The sequence below is a fragment of the Mustela putorius genome, unplaced genomic scaffold (genome assembly GCF_011764305.1).
Source record: "Mustela putorius furo isolate JIRA1106 unplaced genomic scaffold, ASM1176430v1.1 tig00000135_pilon_pilon_pilon, whole genome shotgun sequence".
Classification (NCBI taxonomy): domain Eukaryota; kingdom Metazoa; phylum Chordata; class Mammalia; order Carnivora; family Mustelidae; genus Mustela; species Mustela putorius.
In genome coordinates this window covers 4,833,460-4,860,522 of record NW_025421292.1, presented here as the reverse complement: position 1 = coordinate 4,860,522, position 27,063 = coordinate 4,833,460, and the positions used below count along the sequence as shown (strand labels likewise).

The 27,063-nt window shown below is 38.2% G+C and overlaps 1 protein-coding gene across 3 annotated transcripts in view; it reads right to left on the bottom strand.

The window, feature by feature from the left end:
- Nucleotides 1-311: 311 nt before the first annotated feature.
- Nucleotides 312-27,063, bottom strand: part of COL12A1 (collagen type XII alpha 1 chain) — a 120,968-nt gene continuing 94,216 nt past the window's right edge. For 2 of the 3 annotated variants that reach the window (XM_004770722.3, XM_004770724.3), the window contains 15 exons: nucleotides 24,616-24,765; nucleotides 22,687-22,764; nucleotides 21,276-21,362; nucleotides 19,750-19,803; nucleotides 18,545-18,640; nucleotides 17,242-17,295; nucleotides 16,347-16,400; nucleotides 12,009-12,062; nucleotides 10,520-10,591; nucleotides 7,046-7,081; nucleotides 6,872-6,938; nucleotides 5,566-5,754; nucleotides 4,098-4,166; nucleotides 2,934-3,104; nucleotides 312-696 (listed from right to left, as the gene is read on the bottom strand). In XM_004770722.3, coding sequence (XP_004770779.1) covers nucleotides 521-696; nucleotides 2,934-3,104; nucleotides 4,098-4,166; nucleotides 5,566-5,754; nucleotides 6,872-6,938; nucleotides 7,046-7,081; nucleotides 10,520-10,591; nucleotides 12,009-12,062; nucleotides 16,347-16,400; nucleotides 17,242-17,295; nucleotides 18,545-18,640; nucleotides 19,750-19,803; nucleotides 21,276-21,362; nucleotides 22,687-22,764; nucleotides 24,616-24,765 — 1,407 coding nt within the window. In that variant the 3' untranslated portion in view covers nucleotides 312-520. Of the gene's footprint in view, nucleotides 697-1,058; nucleotides 1,898-2,933; nucleotides 3,105-4,097; nucleotides 4,167-5,565; nucleotides 5,755-6,871; nucleotides 6,939-7,045; nucleotides 7,082-10,519; nucleotides 10,592-12,008; nucleotides 12,063-16,346; nucleotides 16,401-17,241; nucleotides 17,296-18,544; nucleotides 18,641-19,749; nucleotides 19,804-21,275; nucleotides 21,363-22,686; nucleotides 22,765-24,615; nucleotides 24,766-27,063 lie in introns of those variants that run through there. The other variant, XM_004770723.3, reaches the window with a different exon arrangement.

Genomic DNA, 27,063 nt, shown 5'->3' with positions numbered 1-27,063 from the left:
AGATGTATAAGAGCATTCTATGCCCTAGTGCATAACAGAAGATAGAAGAGGAAGATAAATAATTGCAATGGAGTTGTTTTTTTCTTCCTTTTTGGTTTGAGGAGGGGAATTACTTTAATCGTGGTGTAACTGAATTGCAAACAAGTATTGGAAAAGATGAACTGCCCTCTGGAAATATACAGTAGTTCTGGGTTCCAGGACTTACTGCTTAACCTAAGAGTTTCACTGAGGCTGCCCTTTGTGCTAACTGAAGTCACAAGGCACGTTCTCTCCTTGCAGCTTTCGCGAGCAAAATATTTTGCAAGCATTTCAAGGGCAAAGGCAAAAATGTCTACAAAACTGCGTGCAGCGAGCTAGGTTTCCTGCAGAAACAAGGTTCTCTACAGTCAGAAAGCGTACTCTTGGATGAAGCAACGCTGGAAGAAACATCGCAGATAAGACGTACACTGCTCTGTCTGACCTGTAAATGAAAATCCCAACACCTCCCCCCAGAGTGGCCGCCCGGTGCGCGGTCTCAGGTTCACTGCCGGGCGCCGCGGGGCAGGGCGCGCCGCCAGCGCCCGTGGGGAGGCTGCTCGTCGCCAGGCTCGTCGGCGCCGTAGTCCTCGTACTCGTCTGCCGTCCGCTCAGGCTCCACCGGCACGATGAAGGGCTCGCGCTCGGGCAGGTAGGCCCCGCCCTCGGGCACGTAGGGCTCTGTCCGATTCAACATTACAGTTATGGCATGATTTGGAAGGCACACACACAGCAAAAGCTAATTCATCACCCGAGGTGATGGCACTCCAGTCTTAATCTCATCACTATAAATAGATAAGTTACAATGTTCTGATTACGTCCATTTGCAGAGAGAATTTGGTGATGATCAAATAATGAAATGGCACTTTTTTTTGAACCTCCAAGGATCCAGCAGTGAATACAATCATTGCACAAGTACCTGGAAAGGGCCCGAGGCTGCGCCAAAGAACTGTAAACGCGGAAACCTAGGTAGGATTTTCACAAATCCCCAAGCAGCCGTTCATGAGTTCAAACTCCTCCACTCAAAGAACAATTTGGAAAGATGAGGAGGCAAGGGGAAGTTTTATTGGCTCCTAGAAACCGAACTGTGGAGGCGAAAATCAACTATGACCAGGTAATATACAGTACACGACGTTTTCTGGGGCCGTCTCTCCCACAGACTGAGTTACAGTCGGGGGGCGCGGGGGAAAGGAACACCAGTGACTACAGCGAAACAGGAAGAGAAAAAGTGACTGTAAAACTTTGGTTTGAAAATTGCAAGTTACAAGACCAAACGAGAGTACATGTACAAAAAATGAGTAATAGGATACATGCCCTGAATCAGACACATGGCTAACAGGCAAGAGATGAGGAGATTCCATTCGGTGTTATTTCGGCACAGAGCAAGCAGCAGGCTTTGATGCAGAAGCTTATTGTAGAATTGTTAAGTGATTTTAGTGGACAGGATCACATACAAATCATTTACAAGCCACAATTAGTTTATTATTTACATAAAACATTTCTCTTGAACCAGGTTAATTGTTTTTCTCAAAATAGCATAACCTCCGCTGGTTAGTAGTTTTATTATGCGCCTCTTTCACAGTGAGGCTCCTCTTGGTTGTGGTTTTGAACTTTTTTCTTTTTTTAATAATATTTTTCTACATTATTACTGAAATGCATCAGGCTTATAAACTAACACCACTGCTTTTGTCTGATTCAAGTTAGTATAAGAGTCTCCACCCTCCTTTATGATGTCCACCCGGCTCTTTAACCATATCTGTGGTGAGATTTCCATACAGACTCATTTCCTAATAAGCACGTGCGCAAACATCTCAGAAACAGGATTTTCATGTATTCAAACTGTAAGCAGCACTGGCGACTTAGAAAATTTGTTAGCCGGAACCTGAAACAGGTCAAAGATGATAGTTTTTAAAAGTTGAATTACTATGCAAAAAATATATATACACATCCATCTAAGTATGTAATGGTTAAAATATATATATATATATCCATATATTTCCAGTTATTCATACATACCATAAGGTAGAGGGAATTAAAATTTATCTTATAAAAATTATCTTAAACTGTAATTTTGTGAATGAGTTGCATGAGAAATTTGCATTAAAATTCATTATTATTTTTGGTCATATGTAAGTATGCACATAAATATATAGATATATAGATATTTAGATATTCAACTACTCATGCACTATTTGCTAGTAGCCAACCATATCAAACAGCGGTATCATTTTTAAAACTTGCAAGATGCTTGAGGGTGCGCTGATGAAAAGGTCTCCACTGATCAAAACATGAGTTTTTTTATTCCCAGATCAACATAATCTCTCCTGTCCCCACAATCCCAAAAGTAGACACAAGCTACCTGGCCTCTGTAATGGTCAAACACTAGATCTGCACTACCAACTCTTTGAAAAACTCAAGTCCCAGATTTTATGCATGTTAATACTATGGATAGCATGAGACAGTGAATTATTTTCAGTTGTCTGCACCATGATATCAAGTGGTTTGCCTAAACATTGGATTCCTAAAACAATTTTTTAGTATGTACTCTTGATATTCTAAAATTATATTCAACAAATCCCTGTTCCCAATCTTTAGGTTTAAAAAAAAAAAAAAAAGTCATTTGATAGCATTCTCTGAACTCCCTAAAGAAATTAAGGAGAGGTTTACAATGTGATTTGGCAAATGTAGAAATATAGGAAGGAAGAGCAAATGCAAATAATTATTCAACTCCTAACAATGAAGTAATGTTTTATGCTTTGAGAGAGAACAATGTTACTACATGATCAAAATACATAACTGAAAGAGTTGATATCTTCAAGAAATCCCCAAATCAACCTTCCTTCAATCCTAGGGAACTTGATTTCCATAAAGGTTCTTAATTCGAGTGAATTTGGTTTCCTACACTGGCAACAACATACCTGGATAGCCTTGTCCGTTGTATGGAATGCTGGCACACTGCGACGAGTCACAGTATCCAGGAGGACCTGGGGGGCCTCGGATACCTGAGTTTCCAGGACGACCCGGGGGGCCAGGGGGACCTCTTGATCCTGTGGACCCTGGTGGACCTGTTCTGGATTCTCCCTGTGGACCTAGTACGGGGTTAAAACAAAGATTTCCCCTTTTGTTAAATACATTTCCTGAGGCAATCAACACTTCTCAAAACTATATGACACACAGGGTATGGTAAGAAAATATTTCCTTAAGAGATCACCGGTATGAACCAATGTGTGGAACTTTCTTACCAATGATCCATCCAGAGTTAATGACAGAGAGGTAACTGCTTTAACGATTTTATTCAAAGAAAACTGAATTAAGCCAAACTAAAGCTATCAATGAGTTCCCCGGATGGCTCCCACTCCTACAGAGATAAAACTCTCTGAAGAAAATGGCTATATTAGCCACATCAGACTGCCAGGAAAACATGGGAGTGCCTGCTCCACACCTCCAGACTATGCAGAGGGATGTTATTTCTGGATCTTGTACTTATTTACAGTTAACGTAAACGTAAAGATGTAACTACTAGGGCTGACCTTATGGACCTTTCAAGGGTCTCATGGGCCTTACAATGAAGAAAAACAAAAATTCATTTTCAGTCTAGGAAACAAAATGCATAAAACCACTGGATGGCTACTATTTCTTTCCAGAACATCAATAAAGAAACTGAGAATGAAATCTTGCAATGTGTCAGGCTTTTTAATAAGAATGTATTTTCTGTCTGCTAGCAACCTCTTGAACAATACCAGAAGAAACAGGAAATAACACCATCCTGAAAAGCCATGGGGTCAAACAAAACAAATAGGAATTCCATAAAAACGAAAACAGCAACCCTCTGTGTCACTAAAACTCATACCCTCGTATGTTAAAGTTACAGTGAAGGCTTAATGAAACCCACTCAAACAGTTTTTTGAACAAAGAGAACATAAAAATGAGAAGGTTATCCAAGCTGAACTTCCTGTTAAAATACATTCATGGTGGCAGTCCTGACTGAAGCGAAGAGGAGGAGATTGTGAATCAACCTCCTGGGGCTGTACACTCTCCCAGTGTTTCTGCTGTTTACTTATTTGATGCCCGGGCACACGTACCTGGGGGGCCAGGCAACCCTCGAGGTCCTGGAGACCCAATTCCCCTTTCGCCCTTCTCTCCTGGCAACCCTAAGCGAGGACAAAAAGAGAAAGCACAGGGAGAAAATTATCGGGAATTATGTAGTTTTCATCTTAACTGATAATGCTTAATTCAAGTAATTCACTTCTTTTAGTGAAAGCAGGACCCAATTTTTCACAGAAGTTCACTCTTGAAGCCAAATTCTTTCTAGACATTTGGGTAATTCCAGATTCATGGCCAAGAAACAAATCTGGCTACAAGTCAGGGGGAAAATTATTTGAAGAAAACAAACATGTCTAATATATTTTTTTTTTTTAGAAACAGTAATTAAGAACAGGAATCTTGAATGAAGAGTTACAACTCATTGAGAAACATCTTAAAGGTATCTTATCTTCAGTAGCCCTACCACACAGCATCTAAACCGTCTGAATTACCAAAGTCTCTGAATCTTCTCCGGAATATTAACTGCTGCTTTAACAAAAGCGAACACCAAAGTCCTGAAACATCTGGAATCAAATAATCCTATTTTTCTTTTTTTTCTTTCAATGACACTTATCTACTATGAAATTAAAGCCAAACAAACACGTAAGACTGGTGCCAGGCCCTGAATAAAGGCACCAGAAGAGTTTGGATCTAAAACTGTAGGGCTGCTTAAGTACATTCAGTTGGAGCCCAACTCTTGGTAGTCACAATAATTAATCAGATTTTAGTGTCTGAGTGAGTTTGCCAGAATACGGTTTCTTCCACCAACAAGGACAACAACCATCAGTACATAGCATTATCTTTGCTGAGATCTCCTGACAAAATCTTCCTGTGTTCTTTGATACAGATCTCGATGGCCTGGGGCTGCCTTAATGAAAAGACAGGTTCATGGACACACAGCTCTTCCTGGGCTGCCCAAACAAGAATGGTTAAAGCAGTTTGCCAAGTTCAGTCTTCCTCATGCTTTTCTTTTTTTTCTTTTTTTTCTTTTTTTTCATTTTCAGCATAACAGTATTCATTATTTTTACACCACACCCAGTGCTCCATGCAATCCATGCCCTCTATAATACCCACCACCTGGTACCCCGACCTCCCACCCCCTGCCCCTTCAAAACCCTCAGATTGTTTTTCAGAGTCCATAGTCTCTCATGGTTCACCTCCCCTTCCAATTTCCCTCATCTCCCTTCTCCTCTCCATCTCCCCTTGTCCTCCATGCTATTTGTTATGCTCCACAAATAAGTGAAACCATATGATAATTGACTCTCTCTGCTTGACTTATTTCACTCAGCATAATTTCTTCCAGTCCTGTCCATGTTGCTACAAAAGTTGGGTATTCGTCCTTTCTGATGGAGGCATAATACTCCATACTGTATATGGACCACATCTTCCACATGCTTTTCAACCTATCCAGATCCCACACTTGCAAACTCCTTCCTTTATCCCTGCGTAGCAGCCGGAGACACACACCTCGTTCACCCGGGGGTCCCTGCATCCCTGGTGTGCCAGGAAAGCCTGGTCGCCCCCCAGGTCCTGGTTCACCTCTGGCTCCCGCATTGCCTGGGGGGCCTGGGGGACCCGGTGGGCCTGGTTGGTTGCGACTGGAGTGATAATCATTTGGAATCTGATTCAGCATCTGATTGAATCTGCTCATCTGACCTACAAACAGAAAGAAGACTTGTTAATAAGAAACCCAGGAGGGAAGGGATTGAGATGGTGAAACTCTTTTCTCTTAGGGTCTAGTGCAATCCATCTCCATTCCTTCCCCTCCAAGACACATTCTAATTAGAAGCCTAAAAATAACACTCCAGCCATCCAAAACAAAATGATCCCCGATAAACAACTGTCTCCACAAAATACTGAGCAGTAAGCCACAGCATTACTATAAACCATAAAAGAGTTGTGAAAGTTTAATACACCTCTGATATAAAGCCCTGGGGTTTGCCAGATGGTGTCACTCAAAAGAGAACCTTTCTTAAAGTAAGGAAGTATACCATTTTTGTGTGTGTCTAAGAATGATAGGCTGTGGTTTCAGCTGGAATCAATTATGGGATCCTTTGAAAAATAGAGATTTCTGGGCGTCGTGTCCAAAGACAGTGATTTGCTATGTTTAGGGTGGCCCAGGAGCCCTCATTTTTAACAAGGTGATTCTAAAGCAGGTGTTCCTCGGGATGAGACCTGAAGAAACACTGTTAAGACTCCTGAAACAGGGGACCTTGAGTTTAAGGCCATACTTGGTTTGTGGGCACTGAACTTTACTACTCGGTAAGCTTTGTAGAATAAGAAGAAAGAGTCTGAAAAATAAGGAAGCAATAAAAAGGTCCCCACCAAAATGTATTTTCTGTGATCAAATTAATCTTGATGGGCCTCCTTCCTTAAAGTCATAGAATAACTTATAGTTTATAGTTTCAAAGTTATAGTTACAGTTTATAACTTTGAAAATCCAATGTCTGTTGCTTCTACATATACCCAGATGAAGATCATTGAAAATCCTAATAAGGAAACTGAAAAGCCCTTTCAAAATATGATTTTGCATCAGATCAAGTATAGGATAACAGGTGATTATTTTACTCTGGGTTCTTACTTTATCTTCATGACAATCATTAAAATATCACTAGTTTTATCTAACTAGATCCAAAACTGAGAATGTATAAAAATACAAGTTCATCAAAATGAAATAGAAACATATATCTTAGAAACTTTATGACTCAACTCTGCATTCTCCAGCAATAAATTTAAAAACCATTCATACATTAAAAATGAAAAGAAATGTTACCACTTATCAATTGTTCACAGACTTGTCTTGCAACTGCTCGCATCATGTTCTGGGAAGCAATGTCTCCCTTGATAATTAAATCAATGAGAATCATTAGCATATTATTTCTATAGTTTCAGACTTCAATGTTTAACACACAAAATAAATGTAAATCAGATTTTAAGAAATACATACTCTATCGCCTTTCTCTCCTTTCAACCCAGATGGACCCTGAAATATAGTAATTTCATAGATTAGAAGTTGACAAGCATGATCTAAAATGATTCATGAAGGCACATGATGAAAGACACCAAGGTCTGCTTTCTAACAGATTAGCAAAATGACACAGCAACTTTCTAACCATATTGCTTGCAATTTGCCTGTCTGTCAAAAGGAAACTTTCTGTCTTTCCCTGTCTCTCTGTCTCTCTCAAAGCACATAGCCTCCAAATTAGTGCTGAGATGTGAATTTTATTTATTATTTTATCTTTTTATTTTTTTAAAAGATTGTACTTATTTATTTGACAAAGAGAGAGATCACAAGTAGGCAGAGAGACAGGCGGAAGCAGGCTCTCCTGACCAGAGAGCTCAATGCAGGACTCGATCCCAGGACCCCGGGATCATTATCCGAGCCCAAGGCAGAGGTTTAACCCACTGAACCACCCAGGTGCCCCATGAAATGGGAATTTTATGATCACACATTTAGAAGTTACGTGCTCTACATACATTTATGATGCTCTTCACAGTATAAGCCTGGAACTAAAATATAGATGAGAAACTGCCTTTGGTACCATTATGCTTTCCTATACATCACTATGGCTGGGTAGCTCAGCTTCTTATTGTAGCTCATCCATGAGATTAATCCGAGTTCAGTTCCAGTAAGAACCGGGGGTGGGGGGCTTTTGGTCAATTTCCTAACTAAATATACATCTCTGACTTCCTCCAATTATTGTGTGTGCATGTGCATTGAGTATAAAAGGAACCATGCACCTCTCTTACTAAATAACTCAATCGAAATGAAGGACAGAATATTTGTCCCTCCTCGGTCAAGCCTCTCAGTGGCCCAGAAGAGGATCTTAAAAAAAGCTCTCTAAAGGCAAGAAGTTTTTGTCTTTCCGTAATGTGTTTCTAGGCTGCCAAACATGATCATGAAAGGAACATCCAAACCACTGACAAAACCGATACTTCGATAACATCCCACACCAAACCACTTCTTACAACCTCCAAGTATTTTGCCTCAACAACTCCATTATCTTCCTGGTCTTCCTGTTTTCCCATTTTGCCCCTGTAGAGTCTGTTTTCCACACAGAAGCCAGAGTGATATCTTTAAAAGGGAAATAAGATTATGTCACTTCTTTGCCTCTAAGGGCTCCCCATCACACTTAGCATGAAATAAGAATTCCATATCATCGACTAGATTGTCCTCATGATCACCTCACCCAGCTCTCTGACCTCGCCTGTCATCCCTCTCCCCTTCAATACGCTTCACTTAGGGTACGCAGGCATCTCTGCTGTTCCTTCACTTGCCAGGCTCGTTCCTCCCTCCAGGCTTTTGTTCATACCTGGGCTCTTCTTCCCACAGATCCTCAAACAGTTTCCTCCTCACATCACTATAGTGTCACCTCCTCATAGAGGCTCCATGACTACTATAGCTAAAATAACTACCTTCTCATTATCACAACAACTCCCTGACCCCTTACTCCATTTCCTTTTTCTTCATATCATTCAATACCACCAGAAACTATAGTGTTTAGTTACACATTTTGGGTCTATATCCCCCACTAGAAGAATCTCCATGAAGACCAGGACTTTGTCTTGTTTACAGAGACTTTGTTTTATCTCCAACCCTGGAACACGGACTAACACAGTTAGGCACTGAACAGGTGATGAATAAATGACTGCAGAAATTCCACAAGCAGTTCCTTAAAACATCCTCTACACAGCACCGTGTGTTACAGGTTAGCAAAAACATACCAACGGGTGACCATAGCTAACGACATGAGCTAACAGTGATTGAACCGAGCTCTTTGCTAAGACCTTTATACACCCATCTACTAGTTTTAGTTTTAGAAATTAAGGGAATGTCAGAAAAGAGAAGAAAAGAAAGAACAATTTTCCCCCTTTGAAGGATGAGGAAAATAAAGGGAGAAAAGAGGGTGGTTAAGGTCCAAACAAATGTTACCAGATTATAATAAGAAATGAAGTTTAGTGCTCCCTTTGCCAAGAATATTAGACTCTTATGGAAACACTATTACGACTCAGTTTGGAGCCTTCTGTAAATTGCAAGGAATTTTTTTCTCCTACATTTACTGCTACTTTGAGATTGTTCCTGGTGTGTGTGTGTGTGTGTGTGTGTGTGTGCGTGATTTACTGCCACTCTGAGATTGTTCTAGTATATATGATTTGTAGAAATCATCTTTATTGCCAGTATCTAGAGATCACATTTCAAGTAAAGGGAGCAGTAGTTTCTTTTAGGTTTCTAGCTCCAGACATCAATTACATCAGGTAGATTCTTACGTGAGACTCCATTTCAGTCAAACTCTAATGAAACAGAATTGTGAATGGGTAGAAAAGTTTCATGTGCTTTAAACTGCTCTTGTGAAGCTTTTTCTATGATTCATTGAGGAAAAGAGAGTAATAAATGCATCTGTTGGGGTACTCACAGATTATAAAGTGTATCAGGAGTCCTTTCATCTTTATGCTGTTTGCTTAATTTTATGTAAACAGGGAAGGCAGGTCCTGTCACATAAAGATTCTACCCTAAGTTTCTTTGACATTAAACAGTTTTTAAGCTTGGGATTTATATGACTTGGACAATACTTTAAAAAAAAAAAAAAAAAAAGAGTTCTGTCCAGAGAACAGCCCCAATGAATTTGTGTCATTGCTAATAGTTGGACTTCATTATCTTCAACATGAACTTCTAGCTCTTAGAATTCAATTCAGACAAACTGCTAAAAAAATATTTTCACACTTCATACTTATAAAGAAGAAAAAGGCTATATAGAAGAAGATGATGCTCCACAGTGATTGCAAATACTTCTGGATTTGTAATTTCAGGCACTTCACATTCAGTTTTGGAGGGACTAACTTGAAAACACCAGATCCACATGATGCCATCTTAACTATTACTTTAACCAAACCATCTGGCTGAAAGAAAGGGCCCCATAAAAAAGTAAAGGAGTGGATTAGAGAAATCCTTTTAAACCTGAGACTACTGTTCAAGCATCCTCAGTGAAAGGGAAATGAGGGAAGGCGTGGCTGGATGAATTTCAGGAAGGGTTAACATCTGCAAACTCCGGATGGGACTGAGGCACCAAGAACCACCACCACGTATTTTCTATCTTAAGCAGCACACCACTCCTAAATAAAAGCATCATTCTGCTGAGCCAGCTTCAAGTGTTTATACAGTGCAGAAATATGTGCCTTGGCTCAAAATCCCATTCTCCTTTTAAAGAAACCCTATGACCACAATTTTCATCCCCGAATATTATAACTCAGAGAGAAGACTTTAGAACTGGTACCAAGTGAAATCCAGGGGTTTAGCAGAGTTTCAACAAATGCTTCCAACCCATTACAGCCCGGGTAACATAAACAGGTCAAAACCTTGCAGCATCCTCTTTATTTATGGCCACAGGGAAAAGGAATCACAACATGCAATCTGTCCACTTACAGGTCTGCCATGGTCTCCGGGTTTTCCTGGTTTCCCGCTCGGTCCTGTGACGCCTGGGGAGCCTGGGCTTCCCTGCAACAAATGGGCCAGGCAGAGAAAAGGAAGGAGACAATGAAAGAAAAATCCCATCTCAAGTAAACTAGCCAACGTGGCCAGCTTTAAAAGCCTTCTCAGAAACTGCATTTAACAGGGAAGAGTAAAAACAAATTTCAAGACAGCATGAAGGAAAAAGAAAATCTTAATAATTCTCAGTCTTATGGAGTGGATAGTTCTCAAACATACTTTAGGACCATTTGGAGAAAATCTATAAATATACACAGTTTCACAGTTCACAGACTGTGTTTCTAATAGATTGGTTACTAAATGAATTTGCAGAAAGCAATCCCTGTTTTTCAGTTTATCTCTGTTGCAAAACCAGAAAACCCATCAAAAGAGAGGAGTGAAAACTATGGTTGGGGAAGAAATTAAGAAAGTAGCTGGGTTTGTGCTAAATCCCAGAAACCCTTGTTCCTGGGAGTCCTGCTCTCCGCCCAGACATTCACTTTTTTTTTTTGGTGCCTTCTCTACACTTCCATTTTCTTCTATCATGTCAGCACCCCTCATCCCATCCAAACCATAAGAATTTCTCCCTGTTGCTTTTAACACAGCTTTGAAAGTCTTGGCCATATTTTTCATAGAATATTTATAATATCTCCTAACTAATACTTTATGTTCTAAAGCCCCAAATTTCCTTAAAAGGGAATCATCAAACTTTTTAGGGCAGTTAATCCTTTGTCAATTATGCAAATATTAAGTCAGCTCCATAGTAAATATTTAAAATGCAAGTTTACTATACATTTACACTCTCCTCTACCTGAGAACATATATATTAAACATGAATAATAACATTATTTTAACACATAACACTCAAATCATCATATCCTCCCATCAGACACGAAGAACATTCAGCACTTCACAGAAGTTCATTATGATCTCACCCATACACAAGTATATAGATGATAACTTTCCAAATCATTGGCTTCAGTATTTTCCCAAAAGATCTTAAATAGAAGACCTACTTGGATGAAACTTATTTTCTCAGAATGACCAATAGTGCTCGCAATAAATATCAATAAAATCAAAATATGACAGCATAGATCCTCAAAATCTTAGAACAGAAAGTAATCATCAGTAAGGTCTTAAAACCCTACCACTCAACATGGGATTGGAAGAAATAGGAGTACCAACCAGCCAGTGGCCAAGTTAGTTAGGGGTATTTTTCTATTTTTCCAAATACAACTTGATTAAAAAGAAAGACTCTATATTTTAACACATCCGTTTTCAGTAGCCCATTTTGATCTAGGAAAAAAAAAACCAACAGCTCCCTTGACAGTGTACCCACAGCACTGATAGAATGTGCCTCAAAGGCCAGGTTACTGGGTTTTTCCCTACCAGCTGGGGTAGGGGCTGTGAGGTGGGGAAACAAAAATATAATCCATTCAGTTCTTACCGGCGGCCCGGGGGGGCCCCTGGGTCCCATTGCACCATCTTTTCCAGTAAAGCCCTATTGTAAACATAAAATGAATGATGGATTAGTGAAATAATCACCGAGTGAAAAGGAAAGACACTAAAAAGATGACTAAGAGTGAAGTACCCAACAGCAAGTAAACTTCCAATATGAAAACAAAAAATGCTCTCAAATTTATGCTATGCCTTTAACTGAGTACTTTCCATACTTATTCAAATACACAGTATAAATAAAGTAATTTTAAGAGTCTTCTTTGAAGAAGGTAGACTCCTTTTATAAAGATGTTAGCTTTTGCTTGTGTATGAGTGTGACGAAGCCTAGAGCACGACTAACCCTTTCTACTGAAATATCAATGTCCACAAACTAGCCCAGAAAAAATCAAAGTGGGAGGAAAGGAAATGTTGCTGCCCAAAACTCATGGTATCATAAAAGACGAAGGAAAGGCCAACCACTTGAGTAAAAACTCCTTCCTTCCTAAACAATGGCCAGACAGCCAAGGGCAGGGCCAGTGATGACTCCACCCCTAGGGCATTTCTCTCTTAGACCTTGGAAATGTGTGAAGTTGTCTTAACTGTCTTCCATTGGAAAGAAAATCCTCAGATCTTCAGCTAATGTTTTAGTGGTTTGTCTCTCCTCATCTGGCACAGAAGGCCATATCCCCATGGGTGTCAGGTTGCCTGGGCGGAGAGATGTGACCCCGCAGCGCCCCACCCGTCCTGCAGGCTCTCAGAACCTGCCTCCATCCAAGTGCCAGATGACCTCTGCCCAGAATGAGTCACTCTGCTACCCAGTTAGCATTCATTCCAACAGTGAGAGCTCTGAAATTCAGCAGAGGACTTCGGAGTCAGGTCTTTTTTATAGTTCTTGCATTCCTCTGTCAAAGGAGATTTTTGTCTCATTTTCTGCAGGGAATAAGAGTGATAATTTCATCCATATTTTTGGATTCTAGCAAAAATCAAGAGCATTTGGATAACTGCCTGCATTCAGTATCCATGCTTCCATTGATTTTACACCAGAGGATGTTTCAATTATTTCTATAAAACTGTGTTAGAAATATTCCACCACCACCACCCCCTCTCAATGTTTGTTTTTTTTTCCCCAGAAACTTAAACAGATAAAGATTTCAGACTGTTTTCAGGGAGATCCAGGGCTGCTTCACAAAAAACAGACTCCAGGCTCATCTGATATAACATCACCATTTCTTCTGAGAGCCATTGAAGAAGAAAAAGGCTCCGGTGGTATTGCTTAGCAGTTCAAATGGCATTTCTCCCATCTAAATTTCTCCAGCGTCTATAGGACACTCTTTTGTTTGTTTAGTTGAGTATTATATTTCCAAATAATCCTCCTCAGTCAGCTAAAGAACTTCCTGATAAGCCATTTTCTCCCCTACCCCCACAGCTTTATTGAAGTATAATTAACAAATAAAAGTTGTATGTGTTTATGGTGTACACGGCATGATGTTCTGGTGTATGCATGCACTGTGAAATGATTACCACAACCAAGATGATTGATATATAGCCACCTCACACAGTTATCATTTCTTGAGTACAACAAGAACATTTAAAGATCTACTCTGTTAGCAAATTTCAAGCATACTATGTAGTGTTATTCACTATAGCCACCATGCTATAGACTTATAGCCTTAGCTATAGCTCTATAGTGCCTTAGCTCTCCAAAGCTTATGCATCCTACCTGACAACTGCAACACTGTAGCTTTAGCCAACATCTCTCCATTTCCCCTCACCCCACCCCCACAGCCACCACCATTCTACTTTTTGTTTCCGTGAGTTCTACTTTTTTTAGATCCCATACATAAGTGAGATCATGTAGTATTTCTCTTTCTGTGCTTGGCTTATTTCACTTACCATAATGTCCTCCAAATTCAAGTTTAATCCATGTTGTTGCACATGACAGGATTTTCTTATTTTTAAGTTTGAACCATATATATGTTATCCATTCATGAACACTTAGGTCTGATCAACCACTTTCTTTTAGAAGAAACATATATCTAAGTTGGGGGTGAAAAGGATCTCATTCTGACATCCTCAGAGGTCTGCCCCCTGAGCCATCTGCAGGACTTAGTGCTATAATTTTATTTTATTCTCCACTTTCAAAGCTGCAGTAGTTTTTGCTGCTTCCCCTTATTTGAGGCTGGCTAAGAAGATCCATGGTTGTTTTCATAGATACACATGTACTAGATACCTATATATGAAGTTCTTTTGTTTCTTCCTTTTTTATTTAATTTAATTTTTTTTTTCATTTTTTTCCCAAAATTGTTTACTCACCACACCCAGCACTCCATACAATAATTGCCTTCCTTAATACCCACCACCAGGCTCACCCAACCCTCCCCCCACTCCAAAACCCTCAGTTTGTTTCTCAGAGTCCACAGTCTCTCATGGTTTTTTCCCCCTCTGATTTGCCCCAACTCACTTCTCTTCTTTTGTTTCTTTCTAACAGTTGCCAAAGCTCTGCCTCATTTTGAAAATCATCTATGCTGGAGACAACCCACATATTCAATTCCTACCAACTCCTTCTTGGTAACAAGTCTTCTTCCTTCCTCACTGTGGTCCTTGGGCTTGCTCTCCTGAGCTTTCTTCTCTTCTCTTCCACCACAGACTTCGTTTTTCTATTCTTTTCTCTTCTCTTTTCTTTTCCTTTTCTTTCTTTCTCTATAGCTCTCTTTCTTTCTTTCCTTTTCTTTTTCTTTTCTCTTTTCCTTCCTTTTCTTTTCAGCCACAATGCCTGTATCAAAGTCTATCTAACTTTCCAAAGTTGATTATGTTCTATCAGCTGTGCACCCTACTTTCAGTATTCATGGTAGGAAACTAAGTGGTGGGTAGGTGAACAAGGCTGGGTGAGAAAAAGGGGAATGGTTTCCTGAAATGATCTCAACCTGGGAGATCTGGGGGGCCTTACTACAAAGTTGGATTCACAGATTAGAGTCTGAGAGTGAAAAAGCGAAAAAGCAAAAAAGCATAGAATCTTCCCATTCCCTCATTTTTTCAGAGAGGCAGTGATGGTGGCAATGGCTGTCTGATCACCAGTTCAGGAAGAACCTGTTGATGGGACATCACTGGCGACCCACCTTATCTATAGGCTGGACGTGATGGCTACAATAAGACTTCCTCAATAACAGCACCAAGTGAGTCAGCCCATCATTACTTAATTGCAGTATTTTTGGTTTTGTCCTCTAATTGAATAGACCAACTTGTCACCTCTGCAATCTTACTTTTATAATAAAGTAAGAATTCAAAAAATCTGAAATACCAGTCTCAAAAGAGTCAGAAGAATGTATCATATAAGTACCTCTCCAGGTCACAGATTTCCAAAGAACACAGTTTTCTCTCTGACTTCTCTCTCTCTCAAACTCAAAAGTAGGCAAATAAATTTCACTGGCATATCATCCACCATTCAGTATTATCTGGGCAAATCTTTGCACCAACTGAATTACCTTCCTCTTCTGCCTGGTGTCTTAGAGGTATTAAGGTTAGAAAATCAGTGTGTTAGTGATAGCTATTTTAGTGTCAGCTCTCTCAGATCCTGCTGCTAATCACAAGCTTTAACTTGATTAGTCAGATTATAGACTACTCCAGGTTGTTGTCTAAACCCTAAGATACTGAAAAGTCAACAGTTCCTTGGTTCTGAGTGACACTAAAATCTCTTATTAAAGTATTCATCGTTTCCTATGAAACCAAATGATCCTGTAATGTTGAATAGAACACAGAAGATATGTCCACTGTGCTTCTTATTACTTGTCCTAGAAAAGATGAGGTTTCCTACACTGATTCCATCACAAATCAAGAGAGACTTGAAAGCTGCCACAAAGAAGCAAAATTCCTATTAAGACAGTTGTCTGTCCCATCCTCAAGGTGTAAAGATGGAATTTGAGTTCCACATGTGTTAGAAAAGATGTCCTGACTTCATAGAAAATGCCATGAAAATTAAGACCACGCTCAGAGTTACATAAAAGTTGCCTCATAAAAAGAACTTAATCTTGTGATTTAAAAGCATTTGTTAGGATTCTTGAATCTCCTTCTAATAGGCTAAAACTCCTTTTATGAACTTTTTTCTGAATAGGATAAGTTTTTCTAAAATTCCCAAAATGAAAATTTCAAGGACCTGCCGAAAGTCCCACCATTTTGTTTCATTGATTGATCTGGTGTCAGGTGGTCACTGATAATAGTTTTTCAATCTTCCACAGGATCTGTGGGTCCTGCATCTCCAGCCATGCAAACTGAATTGTGGAGGATTTTTAATTAATAGGCAACAATGTGATGTCCTATTCAACATCATCAGAGCCAGCCCAAGAAAACTTACTCTATCTCCTGGAGGTCCCATTGGTCCTGGTGGGCCAGGTAATCCTGGGGTTCCCTACATAAAAGGAAACAAACAAGTGAAATGCTGTAAATTAGTTCCTATGTGGGAAAAGACACTTTTATTTTTCAAAATGCTTGAAAAAAATTCCACGGGGTGGTGGTGCCTGGGTCACTCAGTTGGTTAAGTGTCTACCTTCAACTCGGGTCATGATCTCAGAGTCCTGGGATGGAGAGCCCTGCATCAGGCTCCCTGCTCAGTGGGGAGTCTGCTGCTCCCTCTTCCTTGGCCCTCCTCCTGTTCTCTCTCTCAAATAAATAGATAAAATCTTTAAAAAAAAAATTTCAGGGGGCTTCAAAAAGCAACAGAAAACCAGAACTAAGCACAGTGCCAGCCATATAATAGATCATTGTCAAGAAGCCAACACCTGATTTGAGAGGTAGGGTGAAGGACTTGTGGGGGAATAGGGAAGGAAAAAATGAAACAAGATGGGATGGGGAGGGAGACAAACCATAAGGGACTCTTAATCTCACAAAACAAACTGAGGGAGTGGGGGGTAGGGAGAGAGTGGTGGGGTTATGGACATTGGGGAGGGTATGTGCTATGGTGAGTGCTGTGAAGTGTGTAAACCTGGTGATTCACAGACCTGTACCCCTGGGGCTAATAATACATTATATATTGATAAAAATAATTTTTAAAAAAGAAGAAGCCAACACTTGAATTGAAAAGCACAAACTTGACAACAAAGACCAGGGGCTGAAATGAAAATCATGGGAAGCCCACAGTCTGGCTTCTACTCTGCTGCTTCCCCTGAGTTCACCTTTTGGGGCACTACAAGGGCAACTTTCCAAACAGCACCTGACAAGTGAAAGAAAAGGCAACTTGAAGAACAACTCACTGTTCGGCCTGGAAGTCCTGGCTCTCCAGCATCACCTTTCATCCCCTGGCGCCCCTAGAGAAACAATGGGAAAACAGTCCTCAGGCATTTTACAGAGATTAAGTGAAGGGGAAGACATGAGTCACTTACGAAATCTCTATCACTTCATAAATCCAATATAAACACATTTCGGAAGGTAGAGTGAATAAATCATTTTGGGGATTGATGCTCACTTTTTTAAACCACAAATGCTGTGTTCTGATTTCCACTTGTTACAGGATAATTTTACACAATTATAGGATGATATACTTCCTACTTTAAAAGGATATACTTTAACATAAGGGATTTTCACATAAATAAAATTTGAAGGGAAAAAACTACTTTTTAATTTAATATATTTAATTAGGTGCTCATTTTAATAGGAAGATAGTCAATGAAAATTATGTTGTAACATAATTTGGATCTTTATAACTACATGATAGAAGACATTTGCTAAAAGACCAAGTTGAATTAATTTAAACTAGTTAATTTAATGATAGTAGTAAGACAGGTAAAAAGCCCCCAAACTCCCTTTTGAACAGAAGAAGCTAAAAGTAGAGATAGTCAACAATTTTGAGCGAAAAAGCCCTATCCCTCCACATTCTCATTTCTAGCTATATCTGATATTGATTATTTTTCCTCTAAGTGCCAAAAAAAATTATCTAGTAAGGCATCTTAATAGATAATAAATTTTATTTTATTTCATAATAAATATAAAATATTTATAAATAAATATAAAATTTTATGTTATTTTATTTTATTTTTAAACTGTACAGTTATCATAATTCTTCTACTGTATTTTTTTGTTTAAGACATAGAAAAAATTGTATTAGTTAAATAAAATATGAGTCTTAAAGGGTATGAACCTTTTATAACTTCAGATTTGCATTTGGAACAAAAGGTCAACATTTTATTTAAAAGTTTTTGTTTTGTTTTTTTTAAGGAAGTAATGACATAGGTAAATAATGCAAGCTTGCCTTGAGGTCATCAATATTAGCTACCTGCTGCAAAGGCTGAAAGTAATTTCAAAGCTTTCAGGATGCTGAAGAACCTATTACTTTGTAAAGGTCAAATTAGTGGCAATAATTTTTTCTACACATTTATCCATTATTACACACAATATTTACATATCTGAAATAATAGTCATAAGAAGTTATCTCAATGACTAACCTTATTGAATTATCAGAAAACACCTGAGGTTGGCAAAATACAGTAAAAAATATTCCACTTCAACTTAATGTTAATTCACAATCCTCACTGAAATACAGAAAGCCCTTGTGCTTACTTGTTCTCCCGGAATAGAGAGTCCATTGGGTCCCTGGGGACCTGGAGGACCCTGGGGGCCTGGAGGACCTGTGTCTCCACGAGGGCCAGGGGGTCCCTAAAATACATAAGACAGAAACAACCACAAAGTCATGTAATAACCTTCCAGAGCTAACATCCAATCAGAAGCCTATCGTCATAACTCTAAGACATTAATCATATAATGCTGGCGAACATTTTAGAAATCTACACACCTATAAAAGCATTTATTAATACCATTCCTTTCTTCCCTTTACTACTCATTAAAGACCAGCTGAAAAATGCAATAACATTTTTCATCACAAGAGCACTTAATTTTCCAAAAGTCCCATTAGAAGTAGATTTTTTTTTTAAAAAGTCACACTGAATATATTCATACATTTGTATTTCATGAATTCATATGAGATTGAAGCTTGAATTTCAGTGGATTTGATTTAGTTTTAGCTAGTCCTGATTTCTCTTAGACTTGGGCTTATTTCTGGGGCTAATGTATACATGAATCAAGCAAGGCAACACAGATATCCACTAAGAAGATGCTTTATGCTGGAGCCTCTTTGCAACATGTGCAGGTGGAAAACATGTGAACTTGGAGTCAGGACCCTGGGTTAGCATCCCAGTCTCACCCTTTCCTAACTGAGTTAGTAATATTATGACAAAAACTTATGACAATTTTTGACAAATTATGACAAAAATTAAAAATATTATGACATTATCTTCATAATAGATTGCCCTAATAAGCTTGTGTTGGACCTGGTAGAAAGGGCTCAGTGACCCTCAGTGAACACATATGTGGCCCCTCAGCTCTTCTCTGAGACAGGTGAAATAAAGAGCAGCACAACTGCTCCCAACCCTCTCTGGCTTCCCAGCGGGACTCTGCTCCCTGTGTGTCTTCCCACTGATGACTGGGTGACCAGCTCTGTGTGTCCATGTTGTAGCAGAACCCTTAGGTTTGTGGGCAGATTTCCCATGTGAAATTCTTATAGCAGTGAGATGCCTTTAACAATTCTTTCTCTGGCTAGTCTAATCCATCATCTTGACAACCAGAGACAAGGCACAAGTATCTATATTGCCTAAAGCACACTAAACTTGACCTAACTTGCTCAAGGTCACATATCCCCTTAGTGGAAATTTGAACAATCAGACTTCAACATCTACGTGAAAATGTTAATGTGCTCTGAAAATACTTACAACTGCCCCGCTGATTCCTCTTTCACCTCTGGGACCTTTAGCACCGGGTCCTCCCTAAAATACATAGTGAGAACACCTTTTAGGGTGAAAATAAGGACAGTAGGGAGAAGCTGATATACAGAAATTACTTCCAGCAGCAGGGTGTTCTCTAGGCAATCAATACTACCAATATTACCAATAACCAATATTGCCAATACAATCAACAGCTACCTTCTAAATACTGAAGTGAATAATACATGTCATAAATATGTGGGGAAAGAGAATTTCAACACCTTGTACATTTTAAGTGTCTCACTTTTACATTCTGAACTTACCTTAATCATTAGCAAGTTTTGAAGTTCATTTGAAAATTTCAAGTTTAATGGAAAAAATAAGCATTACTTAAATACAGTAAGGAGAAAATTCTGTTTTGGAATTATATGTATGCATTCTTTGGAGAAACTAATATGCAAAAAGAAGAGTATCTTGAAACTCTCAGAATCTTAGAACATGGACTTTTAGTAACTGAAATTCAGAATTCACTGAACAAAGAGGAAATAAATATGATAGTGATATCCAATAATGTTATCTTATAATTAGAGGACAAAAATAAAACTTTATTTTTCAAACACATCTAAGTCACACCCAGATATAATTTTGTGATTACAAATATAAATCAGGTAAGTTACTGTTAATAAAAAAATAAATAAATAAAAAGTGATAATTCCAGTGACATTTGATTCTATATGTGAGAAGCTGGTTTGTAATTAACCTAAAATCAATTTACATTATTTAATATGACCCAAGTGTGATAAAATTTGGTGTTCCGCGAATCTCAGAGTTTTTCCTACATTAATCAACCATTTCCTTAAAAGAGGCCAATAGACCTTAGAGGTATCCCTTCCATTCCACAAAACCATGCCAGGTTAGATCAAGAGGTTCCACACTGATTAGTGAAAACTATCACTGCAATCTTCAGTGTTGTGCCTTGCACTTTCTTGGTCTCCCCTCACCCATGAATAGACCTGGTTATCGACTTCCTACTCAAGTTATTCTAAACCCCTCTATTTAGAGTTCATGATACCATCACATACATAAATTACCCTCCTTGCATGTCATTCTCGTTATATGCCTACTACATAAAATATACGTATCCTAATTGTTCTAAATAAGTTGTCTGGGTCAGTTTACCAACATGACTCCATAACATACATATAAGAAGCTTTTAGGAGACAGAAGAAATTTTCCAAAATCATGATTATAGATGGAAACCCAAATTCACATCTTTAAGAGCAAAGCTCTTGAATACTAGCCACTATCAGTCATTCCTGCATGACTGGAGAAATGTATGCAAATGTGTTCAAATTTTCTTCTTGATTTATTCCGTTTCCGATCCCAAAACATACCACAAAAAGTCATCTGAAGTTTAGCTTGCTCTGTCCTAGAAAATACAGATGGCTAGAAGCATTTTATCCACTCTATATCGGCAAAAAGATGATCACTCCAAAGATTTAGAGGAAAAGCTAGGACTGTTGCAATTCCCTTACCGCAGGCCCGGGTGGACCTGGAGGTCCAACGCTGTCCTGTGTACATGTGCAAGCATTTGGAAGAGCAGGGCATTTTGCTTCATCTCTCTGAAATTTTGAAAAGCATATTTGCCTATGAATTAAGCAAACAATTTCCATTCCTTCCCCTCCCACTTATATACACAAGGAAATCTGTTTCTCAAGTTGAAGAAATCATTTGTATTTGGCATGACAAACGGTCTAATGTTGAATCCTGCTTTGGTCCTTTACTTCTTTATTTTGTTTTACTTCAGGAAACCTTATATGACAAGTGTTTACAAAACCGCCATGGGGACCTCTGGTAATTTAATATAATTTTTCCCTAATCCAGTTTTAGAGAAATGCTGAGTAGCTCAGCGAGTAATACCATTTCATTTGGGGTAATATTTAAAATCCTTTCCGAGGCCAATAAGGCCTTACATGTTCTGCAAACCAGTACCACCTTACCCATCTCACTGCCTACCACTGCCCCTCCAATCACATAGCTCCAGCCCCCCCTGCTCTTACTTAATATTTCTCAGATATTCAGGGCACTTTGTGGCCATAGGACCTTTGCACGTACAGTCTCCTCCGACTGCAATGCAGTTTCTCCCTTATCCACATTGTCCAACCCCTCGCTTCATCAGGTCTCTGATTAAACCTCACCTTATCACTATGGGCTGATGGTACTCACCCGGTTCTCTATCCCTTCACCTGGATTTGCTTTGTATCATAGGACTTTCTACTTTGTAATGTAGTGTATATCTACTTGTTAATTCTTTCTCTCCCCCTTCTTTCCACCTGAATATTCATTTTTCACTGCTATAACCCAAACACATAGAATTCTGCCTGGCTTAAAATAAATAGGCATTCAATAATTATTTGATGAATAAATAACACATTCATCCTGGGGATGTATGCAGCTCACTGCTTGCCCAAAGAGTCCAATCCATCATTACGTTCAACTTTATAACTATCACCGTTTACGCAGTTACAATGAAGGAAAACCATCATCTCACAAAGTAATATAGTTATGTCGGCCATAAGCCTTAGATATCCAGAGATGATGGTTCATTCTGTAAAATGCTGATATTTTACAAGCTATAGGAGGGTTTTGTAGTAAGTAGATTTATCAAACACGCTGACTCAGCAGGACTTTTCTAACTATACATAACCACACTGGCTGGGAGGGAGAATTTCCAGATGTCCTCTTGTAGTATTCCTGGCTTTGGAAGGAGGGGTCGTTGGCCTGAGCTGTGGTAGTGGGTGAGCATGCACATAATGTCTGTCCCTTAGCTCCATGCTGGAGACTCAGCTGCTGAGTGCTACTTCCTCTTCCGGACCATCTGCATCCACATCCTTTATTCCAGGAGGACTCTTAAGGCCATGACAAATTCCATTCCATTTTACTTACCCTGGAGGGAATATCACAGCATCTGTCTCTACTGGTCCACACCGGACTGCAGACAATATCAAAATTCTGGATTTGGAACTGCAAACAACCAACAGCAACATCAGCTAAAGATGCACGAAAAAACATTTCATATTAACTTTTCCACATTGTAACCTTTGTCAATTTCTCACAGAGACTCTCTCAAGGGTGCAAACTCTTGAGAGCAACGTGATCCTTACTTCCTAAGGAAAGAACATAGAAACCTATGCCTAAGAGAAAGCAATATTAAGGCAAAATGCGTATGTGAAATTCCCACTTCTGATTCATTTCCTTAGGTAAAATAAAATGTTTGATTTTGTTTTGTTTTTTTAAAGAGAACATTAATTTCTTCATTTGAGAATTAAAATCTTATTTAATTAATAATTTGAAGACTCTACACATTTAAATCAACTTTGGAGAGTACACCCTTGTAGAAAAATTACATTAAAAGAATTCTTCATTTATTCTAAAACTGATGCTTTTATTTTCATAAATTCTTACCTGGCCGACTAGGAACTTTCATGATAAACCTCAGTTTAACTATTTCAATATAGTATATGCTTTCTATATTCACACATTTTAAAAATAAAGCTCTTTTGGTGAAAAGGAAGACTACTTGGATATAGCCATCCTTTTATAAACCTGTTGTAATTATTTTATATGAAAAACAAATCCAAAACTCAATAAAAAGTCTATGTGTAAGCTTGTTGAATTATTGCTGTACACCTAAAAGTAATGTAACATTATGTGTCACCTATACTTCAATAAAGAAAAATAAAAAGGTATATTCTAAGTGCTTGATAAATCTTAGTAATCATCATTATCATTGCTATTAATTTAGAGGATTAAACATATTAATTATTCTATTAATCTCTAAAACTTTTTAAAATTTAATTAAATTATAAGTCAAGATATTAATCACAGCACATTAAGTTTGCACTAATTACGTCTACATTGTGGAATATAAACTTCACTTGTGAATCTAGGAGAAGGAAATCCTGTCCACGGAAGAAAGCAAATGCAATTAAAAAATAATAATAAAAGTCAAAGATGTTAACCTTGCTTTCAGAACAGTATTATTATTGACTGACATTTAATTTGAACTTAATTAATTAGCCTGAGACAGTGAAAACCCTAAATTTAAAACTGTATTACTAGAGAGCACTGTAAATACGACTGGCATGCTCCCGCCCCAAACTTGAGTCAGTTTAAATTGTGAGTAATGCGGTCGGTCAGCTGGCTGCCCCCAACGCCGCTCTTCCTTCCGAGACAGATGATGACTCCTCTGTGAGAGACGGTAGGCTCTATGACAGTGACAGTCTATGTCTGTGTCATTAAGCTATAAATGTTTAATTTCTTGATTGCAAAAAATTGTACTAACAATTGCTATCTTTGAAGAACAAAAAATGAGTTATTTTAGATTTCACTGATTATCCTGGCAACTATTTGTGTTGTACTCTCCAACTTGATCCAGTTTCAAGATGACTACATGATGTTCTCTGGTGCCTTGACATCTTACTTTGTTTCTAGCAGTCAAGCACATTACTGTGTTCTGTCAGTACCTAATTCCTCAATGTAACTTTTTCAATGTTTCAATCTAAGACATTAGACAATTAAAAACTCCCGAAGGGAGCACCTGGGTGGCTCAGTTGGTTAAGCATCTGCCTTTGGCTCAGGTTATGATCCCAGGGTCCTAGGATTGAGCCCTACATCGGGGGTGGGGGGAATCTGCTTCTCCCTCTGCCCTTCCCCTCTGCTCATGCTCTCTCTGTCTCTCTCTCAAATAATAAATAAAATCCTATAAATAAATAAATAAATAAAACTCACTGGGAAAAAAAAATTTACTGATTATTTTTAAAATGTAATCTCAATCTTAGCACAAGGTACCAAGAAAAAAAAATGATTACTTACTGTGGCTGATTTCCTGTCCCCTTTAAGAAGTTTTCCAAGAATTTCATAACCATCGGTTGTGATATTTCCAGCTTCCTTGATATCTTTTTCTATGATTTCATAGCAGTCGATGTAAATCTTAACACTTTTTGAGGTCACTACGATATGAACCTAAAAAAGATCATTTGTTTCTATTACAAAGTTTCTACCCAAAAAAACTTGGTTGACTCCTGCATTTTTCAGATCACAAGTTAAAAAATATGTTCTTTAAGTTTCTCTTAATCCAAATCAAGTCTTGGACTAAAAATCCAACAACCAGGCTGCAATGTCAATGTCATTTATTAACAACATCAAACTGAAGGAGCCCTCATCCACACATACGGCATACCCATTTCCTAGTTTACCATATGTACCACTACTGAGATGACCAGAGGTGAGTAGTAGATTAAATGATTCCATTAACTATAAAGAACTATTCAAATACAAATTAAGAAATTATTAACATATTATTATATTCAATAGAAAGGAGCCTCAAATGTCTTCCACTGATTTTGCTAAATTCACTATTTAATCTGTTAACCCTTAATCTCAGTCAAAAAGAACTTGTACACCATATACATACCAAAGAATTAGCACACGTCTTCTATAGAAATTCATTTCTGAAAATCAACACATATAAGATTCAATTTCCTTATAAGGAAAGAATCTTATGTTGATTTATTTCTTATTTGATATTGAAGACACTCAGAATTTGAAATCTATTAGTGCAGATAATTAACAAAATTTTGGTATTTTAACAATGTAAAAAATTGTTGCAGGTAATCTTTGAGTTTATAGTTATGCTCCTAGTTTCCACTTACCACAGCACAAATACTCAAGTAAGTACTTGATTACTTTGAAAAGTTTGGCTCCAAGTTAAAAGGAACAGAAATTCTCTTAAGTGCTTTGAGTTAATAAGCATTAGGATAATCTCTGGAGATGTCTTTAAACAGGGAATATTTTTCCCATATAGAATCACCAGCAAAACACTAATTTAGTGCATCAATTAGTTTTAAGTTTGAATTTCATATTGATTGCTTTTATATAAAAGTATTACATAGCCTGCTAAAAATAAATTTCATCTAATATTGAATTCAAGAAGAACATTGTATATGCATATCCAAGATATTTATTATCTAATAAGAACTAAAACTTGGGATTCCTGGGTAGTTTAGTCAGTTAAGCATTCAACTCTTGATCTCAGCTCAGGTCTTGATCTCAGGGTCTTGAGTTCAAACCCTGCACTGGGCTCCACATACAGCTTTAAAAAAATTTAAAAAAATTTATTTGCTGGCTCTTGTATGAATAACCTCAGAGCCAGAAATTCACAACATATTAAAAAAATCAGGGACGCCTGGGTGGCTCAGTTGGTTAAGCAGCTGCCTTCAGCTCAGGTCATGATCCCAGCGTCCTGGGATCGAGTCCCACATCGGGCTCCTTGCTCTGCAGGGAGCCTGCTTCTTCCTCTGACTCTGCCTTCCACTCTGTCTGCCTGTGCTCGCTCTCGCTTGCTCTCTCTCTGACAAATAAATAAATAAAATTAAAAAAAAAAATCAGAGTACCCCCCAAAATTATTACAAAATCAAAATTTTAAATTTGTAACAAAATTATTCCAATTGTCAGCCAATACCAACCATTAAGAAATTGATTTTAAAAACATATTTTGTTACAATCTCTTCAATATGTTTCAATACATTTTAAACACATGCATAATAACATCTCACAGTGGGTTCTTCATCTGTAGACTATTCAGGGACTATTTCCCAGCGTGAAACATTTTTTGGTCACAGAAAAGTAGAAAATAGCAGGAACACTCTTATCAACTCATCTCCCTTCCCAAGCTCAGCCATTCCCTAAATCTTTATTTTTCATCTATTCCATTTTTTCTTCTTACCATAAACTTCTCACTTGGAACAGAGACCAAAATCTTGTCAAGAGAATCCTTAAGGAGCCATAGTTATTTGCCATTCCTTATTTAAATTCTTTTAGGCTATTCATCATCTCTCCCAAGAGCCCTCTGCATGTCATTTTCATTAATTTCCTGCTATCAGAGTACCACTCATTCTCATCCAAAAGACTGAAGAACTTTAGTTGCCAAATTAGATGGAAAATGAAAGAAAAGTGAACCTTTGGATCAGTAAAGAATGTTAACAGTGACAATTTGGCACTTGAATTGAGATAAGTAAGAATAGGTTAAAAAAATGGGGTGGAGAAATGGAGGAAGAAAAATAACATGGTGAAAGTAGAGAAGAAACTAAAAAAAGAAAGATCTGATGAAAAAAGAAGGTAGATATTTGAATAGAAAAGAGAGCTTGTCAGAAGGAAAAAGAAGAGGCATTACATAAAACCTAAGAACACAAATGCCTCTCTATAAAGGCAAAGAAGGAAATGTCAAAAAAAATTAGCTTGATTTATAATTAAGGACTTGTC